The sequence below is a fragment of the Ictidomys tridecemlineatus genome, chromosome 7, assembly GCF_052094955.1.
Source record: "Ictidomys tridecemlineatus isolate mIctTri1 chromosome 7, mIctTri1.hap1, whole genome shotgun sequence".
Lineage (NCBI taxonomy): Eukaryota > Metazoa > Chordata > Mammalia > Rodentia > Sciuridae > Ictidomys > Ictidomys tridecemlineatus.
The window spans coordinates 33098877-33110979 of record NC_135483.1 but is presented as its reverse complement, the minus strand read 5'-3'; the positions used below and the strand labels follow the sequence as shown (position 1 = coordinate 33110979).

Sequence of the window (12103 nt, the reverse complement as noted above, 5' to 3'; positions counted from 1 at the left end):
CATCATTGTGAGGTTGCAGCAGTTTCTTCATTTTAATTTGTGTGTGTGTATGTGTGTGTGTGTGTGTGTGTATAATATATATATTTTATGTGACTACATCACAGTTTAACTATTCTGCTTGATGTACATTTTAGTCATTTCCAGTTTGGGGATATTGTGAACATCACAGCTATTAATATTCTTGCACATGCTCTTTGGTGGACTTTCTTTTCTTTAGGTTATATACCTCGGAGTGCAATTGCTGCATTGTAGGATAGGTCTATATTTGACTTTAATAGATCTGGGCAAACAGTTTTCCAAAGTGATTGTACCATTTTATACTCTTGCCCTCCGTGGATGAGTTCCAGTGTCAGTGATTTATACTTAGTCTGACTTTCTTAAACCCATGACAGCATTTAATTGTGTGTTCTAGGTATAGCATAAGTGAGGTGATATATTGGTGCTTAGGCCCTTAATTCTCACGACATTTGGATCAGTATCTAAAATGCTGATAGTTTTCAGCTATAAACTGCAGATGACAATAACAAGAGATAGCTAAGGAAAGCTCTTCCCCACCAACATATCCCCATATTCTGGAGGCCTATGTAACAGTTAAAGTTGGGCCAGGCAGAACCAGCTGCAAGATTCTAGCAGCGGTGGACACAGTCACAGGAGAGCACTAGCTACACACCTGACCAGTGTGGCCCTGGGAAAATGCACACAGTGGCAAACTCTGTGTGCTCTTGTTTTCATGAATTAACTAAGGATGGCTATGTTGTAACTATTTCAAAATAAGATCAGGGAGCAGATAGCTTTGGTTTTAAGATTTCAGACAATTACTGAAGCTTATCAGTGGTCCTTGCATCTGAAGATAAATCAGACAACAGACATCTAGAGTCCCTCAAAGGACAAGGCAAAGGTTTTCTATCTAAGGTGTCAGTTTATAAGGTAAGTTTACCTCTAACTGAGGCTTCTGCTGTAGAGCTTTCTTACACCGACACTCTGGAAGGTTTTCAGGTTATCTAGAATCTGATTAAAGGAAAGAGCGTTCTTCCTACTTCTTCTAGGACTTGGATTTATGGTTTCTTTCTAATTTATCTTTTACCCTGGGCTGAAACTTCATGTATCTTCAGTATCTGCTGGTCTTCCTTTGCATTCCCTCCATGCCCCCAAGATGACCTACCCATGGTCCCTGGGTGACGACGGCTTGACTTAATGATTTTTTGACTTTATAATAGCACAATAACAATGGGCATTCTGTAGAAACCATATTTTGAATTTTACATTTGGATCTTTTCCTGAACTATCAATAGGAGATATAGTCCTCTTCCACACTGGGCAGCCAGGAGCCCCAGCTCCCACTCAGCCCAATAATCACAAGGGGACCGTGTTGCTAAGCTATGAAGTTCAGAAGATTATGTGTACTAAATACATTTTTGATTTATTATATTTTCAACTTGCAATGGGTCTCTTGAAATGTAATTCTATAGTAAGCAGAGGAGCAACTGTGCTAGCACTTGACAGTGTTCCCCTTGTGCCCCATCAGGCTGTCTGGCAGATGGTTCTTCGGCATTTTCTTTTTAAAGCTTTCCTTCTCTAGAAGACCTCTCTGGAGAAGCTTGCAGCCCTACCCACATGCTCAAGGTGGCCTAGTCATTCAGACAAGTGTGTGTGTTAAAGACAACCCAATTAGGTTTGGAAATTTTCCTCATCGGTTCCTATAGTGCTCTTGAGAGCCGTTCATCACATGTCCATTGAGCGCTGTTCCAGAACCAAGGATCCAGGAGGGGAGCAAAGCAGGTGTGGCATTTGTTCTGGAGAAGCTGCCAGTTTTAATTGGGCTAAGGATTGGAACAGATAACGTAAATAAAGCAGTTACAAACAGATTGATGCTCCGAAAGAACTGGAAGGTCACTAATAGCGGGTGGCAGCTCTGTATAGCACAGATGCATCCAACAGTTCAAATAGCTTTCTAAAAGGTGATGGGGCGCAGCTCACAACAGTGAACAAAAAGCACCTGCTGCTCCGAGTCCTCCTCCACTTTATGCGCCATCTAACAGACCACACCCTCCTTTCTCAACTCCCTCTGGGCCCTGCCTTCTGCCTGGTATTAATAGATGCTACCTGGCAAAACTGGCAAAAAGTGATCTTTCACAAATTGGACTCAACCATCTAGGTCAGGAGCTCTCCTGTTGCATCTTGATTACCTCAATCTTTTGGGACTTTATTGACTCTGTTGTGTCTGATGACTTATTAGCTCAGTCTCCTTCACCTAGTCCCCCAGCTGTGCTCAAACAGCAGGCAAGGAGGCTCTGTAGTATTGCTCATCTTCTGCTAATTAGTTGTTCAGGAACTCGGGGCTGCTTCTGCTTATTCTCTAGCCCTCATGTGCCATTTCCTTGGGCTTAGAACTCCCATCCCAAGCCCTGACACTCCATAAACACAAAATTCAGAGAAAGTAGAAATAGATATGTGGACGTAGCTCTAAGCAGACACAGCTCCAAGTATGTGGCCAGCATCCCAGTGAGCCTTCGTGTCTTCAAAAGCTGCATATTTTCCAGTTGTTTTATTATTTTTGGCAAAATGCCCAGACTATGCTAAAGGAATTAGCCCTTGTCTGGACAGAGCTCTTAGCTAAAGGGCTTCCTACTTCTGTCCCACTCCCAGTGTCTGGCCAACAGTCAGAAGGATGGCTGAAGCCCCCACAGAGGTGAGAGAGGAGATCAAGAGAGGAGGAAGACTAGGATTAGCCTAGAATTTCTCCTGGACAACAGTCATCAGAGCCAAGGGAAGAGATTGGAAAGTCATGAGTCTCTCCTCATAACACAAGACATCAAAACAAACACTAGACATCAAAAGGAAGGAAAGAACAAAAGAACCCACAGGGGAAAAACCAAAGAGAGGAAGTGCCCTTCTAAGTGTGAACTGGGCAGGGGGCGGTGGTGAGCTCAGTATTCTTTCTCAAGCTTGGGGAATTCTTGAAAGTTTTGCCTTAAAGTCTGATCCCTGTCTTCCAAGATGAACAGCTGGCCCCTAGTAGAGTTGCTAAGATGGAATATTCCTGGATTGGCTTCACCTTAGTGCTATGAAAATCATGAAACAGCAAACCAATATATGGAATTTGGGAACAACTAGAGGTTTCTTATTGTCAGTATTGCTTTAATGGAGACCCGACTCAAAAGAAGTCAAACATCTTGAGTTGCCACTTGCAAGGCACTGGTCTTCAATATTCTGACGCAGAAGCAAAGAGGAAAAATGGAGTTCCTACTATGTGCCAGGCACTATATATGGCGTTATCTTTCGCCCTTACAACTGTGAAAGGTAAACATTGTCCTTCCCCATCTGAGAAAGGAGGCTCAGAAGCTGAATATTGGCCAACATGGCCCAGGGAGTAACAATTTGGCTATGCTAGAATTCCAACTCCCATCTGTCTGCCTCCAAACCACACGTCCTTGCTTCTCATTATCTGAGGTATAGTAGTGGAAAAGTTAGTGAGCTTTGGCAAAACTGTGGGAGACTGGATGTGGGACCTGGGCCCACCGTCTCTAGTTCAACTCACCAACAATATGATGTTGGCCTTGGGCAAATTGCATTAGCTTGTATGATTTTGCAGTGAGATAGCTGAAGTCAAATACAGTAAGATTCTCATCTGTCTCTCAGGGATGTTGCAAGGAACAATCTTATGGACATAACTGAAATCCAGGAGGAAAGCTGTTGGGCATTTAGGTAGAGCAATGCAAACAAGTCCTCTTGAGATTTCTCTTGCCTTTTCTTTCTGAAGATTTAACTTCTCACATGTGTTTCTCCAATTATTTATTAGGTTTCTATTACATGACAAACATTAAGTTAGATGCTAGGGATACTGTTTGTAATCTGATGAGATAGTAAAACAAAAAATGAGTAAGCAAATAAATATACAGTTCAAGCTGTGGTTAGAGGCCAGGATGAAAGTAGAGTGTGGGGGAAGAGAATAATAGCACTCTGATGGTATATGTTTAGAAAATCCCTGCAACACTCCACAGAAAGTTAGTAGCCAGGATTATCTGTGGGGATAGCTCGAGGGGCCAGAGCCTGGAATCAAGAGTTATTTTTCACTGTGCCCTTCTCTACTCTTTAATTTTTTTACCATAATTATGTATTGTTCTTATACTTTAAAAACAGTAATATAGCCAGGTGTATTGGACAAGGCCTGTCATCCCAGCTACTTGGGAGGCTGAGGCAGGAGATTGTAAATTTGAGGCCAGCTTAGGCAATTTAGTGAAATTCTGTCTCAAAATAAAAAAGAGCTGGGGATATAGCTCATTTGTAGAGTACCCTTGAGTTTAAATCCTAGTACCAATAAAAAATTTATATATTAGTAATGTAGAAAAAAACAGTGTCTGATAAATCAAATCTCAGTAAGTCCTGCTTTAGTTATCTGCAAAGATCTGTGAAAAGGTTTGTACTATTCCATATTAGGCGCAGACATTTATGGAATCCAAACAAAGCTGAGAAAATATCTACTTCCATTTGGAGGGAAACTGAGAAAAGACTGAGCAAATTTAATAGCTGTCCTGAGTCCGGTTCTCCATAGAGCAGCCAGGCTGTCTCTACCTCCATGGGGAATAAGCTGGATCACTCCCTGACTTCTGAACCCCAAGAGAAACTGGTCCATCTGGGTTGGAGACTGCCAAGAAGTGATCACAGTCAATCTGGTTACCCTTGAGAAATGGCAGCCAATAAATGACTTTTAATTAAAGAGGCAGTACCAGAAAGACTAAAATTCATGATTCACAGGATATTAAGCTTGCAGAAATTAAAATGAGGCAAGAGAATAGAAAAGCTGTCAGACTAGGTGAGAAACAAGAGGTGTCAATGGTGTCAGAGCTCACAAAACAAGAATATTAGAAGTGTAGAATGGATTGAATTAGCAGACAGCTGTAAAAGAAAAAGGTGCCAAATAGGATTTTCTCAAATTGAGAACCATAGGATTTTTAAAAGCCACTGATTACAATAGGGACATATTTTCTTTTCCTATCATTAAAAGAGGGGTGTAGGAATAAATACGTTTATGTGGTATTTGTTAAATACCATGTAAAAGGGGGAACAAATCTGTTATATAAAGTGACCTGAGGGACAAAATGTCATAATTTTTCCTTGTACCTATGTAGCTCTATTTTTTCATTGGAAGGCATGAAGATCCCCACCTTTTTGTTGTTGTTGTTGTTGCCCTGGGTATTGAACCCTGGGCCTTATGCATGCTGTGCAAGTGCTCTATCACTGAACTACATCCCTGCCTCCTTAGAGCAGGTACCTAGAATTGTAGTCTTTCTTGCTCTTCTCTGGGCTTGGATTGTAAACTTTCCAAGTTGTAACTAGGTTATAGTGACTACCAACCACCTTGATATCTCACAGCTGTAAATGGAGTGGGTACCTTTCAATTGACTCCAAAGCTTTCAGATTCTAAAGCTTTTCTTTTAAAAAATGTTTCCAAGAAAACACATTGTTGTTTTAATTGTTTACTTTGTTAAACTTAATACAGTAATTATTTGCAAGTGGATTTCTTTGTGGCTTGAACCTTCTGGGCTTATAACTGAACTACAGAACTCTAGTTTTCCTTTATCCAAAAGGGTATCTTTTAGAATTATTATTGTCGTTGCCATTTAGAAGTGTAGTTATCAAAAACCTTATATTAAAATGATGACATCAATTTGGTATGTTTCCTGACACAACTTTTCAAATGAAATTAATGACAATAGCTATAACAGGGGTGGCTAAGTGTCCTGATTTGTTAGGGCCTGGAGAAGATTCTGCAATGTGGGACTTTTATTTTAAAATGAGACAGTCCTAGGCAAACCAGAATTGATCACTTTTTCAATGCTAAGTGACACACTTAATTCTCTCCAAATATCTAAGAAGCAGGCATTATTTCCCTGTTCTTCAGGTAAGAGAATAAGACTTAGGTTAAAGCAAGTTTTGCACTAGGTCCAGGTCTGACTCCAAGGCTTATGCCCTGAACATTCCATGGTACAGACTTATGATCCACAGATTTAAGAAACTGTCCCACTATAGTTGTGATTCAGTGGCTGCTCTAAGGATTTTGTACCCTTTGACTCTTTACACAGGCTTAGAAATGCAGAATCATCCAACTACTGAATTTTTGCTCAGATTTTTTTAAACTTAAAAATTGACCAAAATACAATAGAATATTTTCTGTGTATAATCTTAAATAACCATTTGTAAAATCTTGCCAATACTGTTCTAAAGAAAAGTACTTTTGTAGTTTGTAAAGTTTGTATTTCTATTCTGGAAAATTCTTATCCCCCACCAACTTAGGGGGACTCTGCCAGCAATTTAGCTCATTTCAATCATGGCCTCTGTCTATTCCCTGCTCCTGTTTTCAAAGCATTCAAGTAATAATGCCCCAAATGGAAGTCCAATGGAACTGGCCTCACCATCACATCTTTCTTTAGGACACAGCATTGGTGCCTCCTTTTCCTGCACAGCACCTGTGTGATTAACAGGTAGGAGGTAAATGCTAGTCCTGATGCAGCTAGGTCTTCTTCAAAGACCTCAGTGTAAGACAGAAATCTAGACAGTACTGACTAATAGTTTCTGAAGCAAAGAACATGGACAACGGCAGGGTGCTTATTTGTTCATTCATCCATCCATCCATCTACTCAAAGTTAAATTGAGGGCCTCCTATGTCTCAGGATTGATGAGAGGTGCCAGGAACATTAAGAGGAAAATAGTGAAATCCTATTCTTAAAATTAATAAGTCTAAAGCGATAGTTGAAATTTTCCTTGAATGCCCCTCAGATCACTCAAATTATTATCTTAGGCTCTGCTTCTTGGAAACCTGGCCTAAGATGCAAGGGATTGATTGAAACTTGCATGTTAGTGGGGGCAGGAGGTCAGGACAGAGGATCAAGTTCAGCAAGCATGAGAGCTGAGCTGAACAGTTGTAGTTTGGACTTATCTTTCTACTATAAGCAGCTCTGGAACATGAGTGGCTACAGATTTGTAGCTCTATGAAGCAGAAGAGGTAGCACTTTGCAGGGGGGGGTGGGGGGGTACCTGGGATTGAATTTAGGGGCACTTAACCTCTGAACCACATCCCCAGCCCCATGTTGTATTTTATTTAGAGACAAGGTCTCATTGAGTTGCTTAGCATGTTTTACTGAGGCTGGCTTTGAACTCATTATCCTCCTGCCTCAGCCTCCTGAGCTGCTGGGACTTTAGGCATGTACCACCATGCCTGGCCAAACTTCCTTCTTCAGTCTCTGCCCCCCCCAAAACCAGATTTTTTTTTTTTTATCCCCAATAATCAGACACTGGATAGGGCCGGGAATTTGTGTGTAACCTCTTTGGCATTTCTGGGATAGGTGGCTTTAATCATATGATAGTTTCTGGAAAAGTGCTACTGTGAGTAGTTAAGAGCCAAGGATTAGTAGCTGGGAGCCAGAGGCATCAGCTGAATAAATGGAACGTGGAGGGGGCATCACCAGCGACCACTACAAATATACAGGTCTTATTTGACATGATAGAAACCTACCTATAATTTATTAATAAACTCAGAGCTGCTTATTTTGTCCAGTGGTGGAACAGTCCACCATTTCTTTGGATGCCCTATGGATGACATGGTTGGCTTGTGCTTAGGGGCCATGCTGAATGAAAAACAGACATCTAGCAACTCCAGACTCACACCCAGCATGGACAGATACTTGCTCTATAAGAGCTGCTCCACAGGATCTGAGACTGTTTTCCAGGAAGCAGACTGTGATGTATCATTACACAGGATGTTCAGTAGGACCCCAAGGGTCACCACCTGTGGAAGGGGAAGATGAGCCACCGTACAGTCAGACAGAAGCCTCTGTCAGCTCCCATGGGAGCTCTGCAGCTGAATGGCACACCAGACCTGGCCTACCTTAGGCCAAAAGGGTCAAGTCTTTATTTCTTTCCCTTCATCACCACACTGGACCACCTACAGAAGTTCAACCTTGAGTGAGGTGGCTCTCTGAAGCTGAAGTCACTCCTGAAGGGACAACTATAAGCTGTCTGCTGACAGTATTCCCTGGAGCTGGGCAGCAGGTCCTCCCTGGAGGGGGGATGGGCAGCACATAACCTCACGCATCCCTGGGGAGACGTCTTGAAAGGCTCATCTCAAGTCACTCCATGCTTACAGTTGAGTGGAATGGGCATGAAATAACCCCCACTTCTAGTTAGTCATTTTCACCTTGGGAGAAGTGGTGGGTGGGCACATATTGAAAAGCTTATAATTTACTTAATGCTTTAATACTTAAAGTTAATCCTAGGCTTTATCACTGATCTGTCTTTACTTAGACATGGAATAATTCTACTCTGCAAGAGTTTTTCCCCCACCATTTTTATTTAGAAACAGGCAGTATGGTAATATAAGGATTAAATAAAACAATGAATGTACCATAACAACCTTGTGAGGTAGATAATATTATTCCCCACTTTACAGGTGAGGAAATATAAGATTAGCAACGTTTTAAAAAATAATTGCCCATTGTGAATGATATAGACTGTATTTGAACCAAAGTCTGACTCCAGAGCTCAAAAACTTAAGCACCCTATTAAAGCCAACTGAGAACTTTTATCTTTTGATGGACGTTAGCAAATTCATTTGCTCAATAATGAGTATGTCTGTTGCCAGGTTCTCACTAGGCGAGAACCTGGCATTGGAAATTCAGAGAAACCTCTGAAAATAAGTGTATGCATATATAGAAACATGATACCCCATTTATGTACAATTGTTATATTTTCATGTACTAAATAAATTTAACTTAAAATACCACTGAGTAGGAACTTACATGTGTTCCTGTAGGTCATTCTTCTGATCTGTGTGTTTGTAACAATTATCAGAAATAAATGTCAATGTGAGGATTTTTTGATCTCTCTTAGTAACTCAATTCACTGTTTCAAACTTTTTTTTTTTTAAACAGGCTAAAAGAGATACCAAGAGGATGTCTGCAAAAGAAGTCACCATTAACGTTACAGACAGCATCCGACAGATGGACAGAAGTAAAAGAATCACAAAGAACTGTGTCAATTAGCAGAATGTCCTCTGAGTAGAAGAGCCGAGGGACTTCTGAAGTGCCCTTCATGGTACTGGATCTCATCAAGCAACCTTGAAGAAGGGAGCCCCATTTGCTGTATGTGGACATTGCTGAAAGAGATGGTTTTACCCGGCTGCAAAAAACAACAACAACAAAAAACTACCTGAGCTGTTGGGACTTTCTCAGCCTCCTGTTTGTCACATAAAGTGATTGTATTGAACAGCCCTTGAATCTTTTAATAAGTTGCCAAATATATGGTTAGGTTTGGCTCTTTGCACTCCCTGTAATAGGCTCTGGTGTAGAAGTGGAAAGACAAAGCCACAGGTTGGTTTATCCAACAGTTCAGTAGGAGGAATGGATTTCCTGGGTGAGAGATTTACATACCAGTGCCAAGCTCTCTTGGCTTTGGCAGTGAACAGTTTCAGGCAAGTTTTTTTGTTTTTATTTTAAATAGTGTCATAATAAAACATACTGTTTTCACTTAAAAGCTGGCTTTCACCCAGCTCCCAACCCAAATATATCAGAACCTGAGAAACAGGAAAACTCTGTTATTCTTGTTTCCTTAGCTCAGATTAGATCCAGTTTCATAGACACTAACTCCCCTGGAGTATCTTTGGAAGGTCTCTGACATGGTCAGACGTGTTTTCATTGGCCTGAAAGGTCCTAAGCTGGTGTCCATATGTTGGCCTCTGAACTGTAAATGACATGATCCTTGTGACCTATGCATCCAACTTGGGACACCTCCCCCACAAGGACTCAGCCCAACATTGCATTTTTTTCTTAGCTTTCTGGTTCCCTTTCCTTCTCGATTTTTTTTTCCCCTCTCCATTTGGGTCATTTGCAATTTTAATCAAAGACTGGACACTGCTCACAGGAGGGAGGTCACCCAGGAACATGCGGCGGCACACATGGCTTCCCTTTGGCCTCTCTGTGCACAGCCCCAGGACTCGATCATCTTGGTATCTGCAAAGTAATTACTTTAGAAAACCAGTACCTGGTTGATGTGTATTCACATTGACATTAGACGGATAAGCACTGTGTTAGAATAGGAAACTAACACAGTGAAATGAGATTTTGATAGGAATAATTTTCTAGCACTTTTTAAAAATATGTTCAGCTTGACATTTTCCTTTGAAATAATGTAGCATGATTTTTAAAGGATTATTGACATGACTAAGATTGGAAAAGGTAGGGTTAAAGTTGTACCAAACTATACCAATAAACCACATTTAGCAGAAATAGGCAGCCTGATGGTGTGTTTATGTAACATAGTTCAGAAAACTAACATAAGCAGGCTAAAATTCAGATTCTCAACCACTCATCTGCTATTAGTACTCAAACACAAGTAGCTTTATTTGTTCATCATTTCATTTACAGAAGACACATTTAGTAATTGAACATTAAATGCCAAACCTGTGCCAGCTAGTATGCAGATGTTGAGGGATTTGCTGTTCAGCCAATTACAACTGCACATGCTGAATCCAATAGCAAACTTAATTAGGAGACTGACTTTAGGGTCTAAGGTATATTGTATGCTGTGAGTGGCTCTGCAGTGGAATCTCGCTTTTATGCCAAGGGTAGATTTATGTCAAACTACCCAATCACTGTATAAGCCTTTACCATATACAAAAATCACACTTTCTAAACCTTTGTCATTTTGATTCCTTGTTAAAGGGCTTTTTGGGAACTTTATGTTCTGAAATTTTTACAAACAAGTAAAATGTGTGACTTCTATGTGTGCAGTGGCATCACTCAACAGGCACCCCCAACTGTGAGGTTGGCAATAGTCTCATAAATTCAAGGGCTTGTCCCTCCAGGGTATGTGTGCTGTCTAGTTACTGTACTATGGGCTATGGCTAAGCCCAGCTTCTCTTTATAACCTTATTCCTCTCAGTTCACTGGGTCTTCTGTGAGTATAGGTATCTGTGTATAGAAATGCTTTCTCACTTCTGGGGGAGAAGGGCATAGAGAGCATGTGATCTGGTCCTCCGCCGAACAATCTGGATTCCACTGGGGTGGTGGCCAGAAGCTAAACCATGGCACTGAAAATTCATCTTTTTTCATGTGTGTTTAAGACAGGAGCTGATTCTTACTATCTATCCTACTGGGTTAATACTTTCCATTGCAGAGTTTGTGCCAATAAAGTCCTTAATTTCAAATATATAGATGGTTAAAGAATTTTTACTGGAGCCTTAAAAAATTTTTTAATAATTCTTCACTAAATTTAAGTTTCAACAAAGGCCTTTTTACAGGCAGAGTTGAGTTAGCACACTCCCGTAATCCTGGCAACTCAGGAATCTGAGGCGGGAGGACCCTGAGTTCAAGGCCTGCCTCAGCAATTTAGAGACTCTGACTCAATAAAATGTAAAAAGGGATGGGGATGTAGTTCAGTGATAGAATGCCCCAGAGTTCAACCCCTAGGACCAAAACAAACAAAACCCCAAATCTTTTACATAAGTGACCCATATGAATCTTAAAAAACACCCTTGTTAGGTGAGAATGCTCTTAGCTACAATTTACACTAAGAAAGTATTTATAGTCTGCTCAGCCAGTAGACAATAATGCAAAAATCAGTGCTTTCCACCATAACCTGATGCCTCTCAGAGAAACAAGGTCAGCCTGGCTGGGAGACTCAGCACTTAGAGGGAATTCTCACTGAGCCCGAGACTGGGCCAAGCCATAACAGGGTGACTTAGGCTATTGGAGAGGTCTGGTGAGCTCTTGACTGGAAAGTTTGGCTCTGGTTATCCCTCCAGAAAGGGTGACCCTGACACCGTATAAGAAGGTACCTTTGGCAAAGTGACTTTAGAATTCAAAGGAGGTGGAAATTGTACCCCTTAGAACAATTGCCTAGACTTAAGGGGAGGGAAGCAGGGTCTTCCCAGGCTGCTGTCAATCCCCTGGGGGGTGGGGGAGGCTGTACCTCCTCACCCTTTCCGCAATGCCCATCTTTACAGTGCTCCCCACCCTCCAAGCTGACCACACATATTCCTGTTTGCATTCACCATCTAAACCTTGCTAACCTTCATCTGTTTGACCCTCATCAGTCCACACTTGCTGGT

The 12103-nt window shown here is 41.3% G+C and overlaps 1 protein-coding gene across 2 annotated transcripts in view; it reads left to right on the top strand.

Moving 5' to 3' along the window:
• The window catches only part of Baalc (BAALC binder of MAP3K1 and KLF4), a 76201-nt gene extending 64997 nt beyond the window's left edge, over window positions 1-11204 (top strand). For both annotated transcript variants that reach the window (XM_021724944.3, XM_005316280.4), the window contains one exon: window positions 8928-11204. In XM_021724944.3, coding sequence (XP_021580619.1) covers window positions 8928-8932 — 5 coding nt within the window. In that variant the 3' untranslated portion in view covers window positions 8933-11204. The remainder of the gene's footprint in view (window positions 1-8927) is intronic.
• The last annotated feature ends 899 nt before the right edge of the window (window positions 11205-12103 follow it).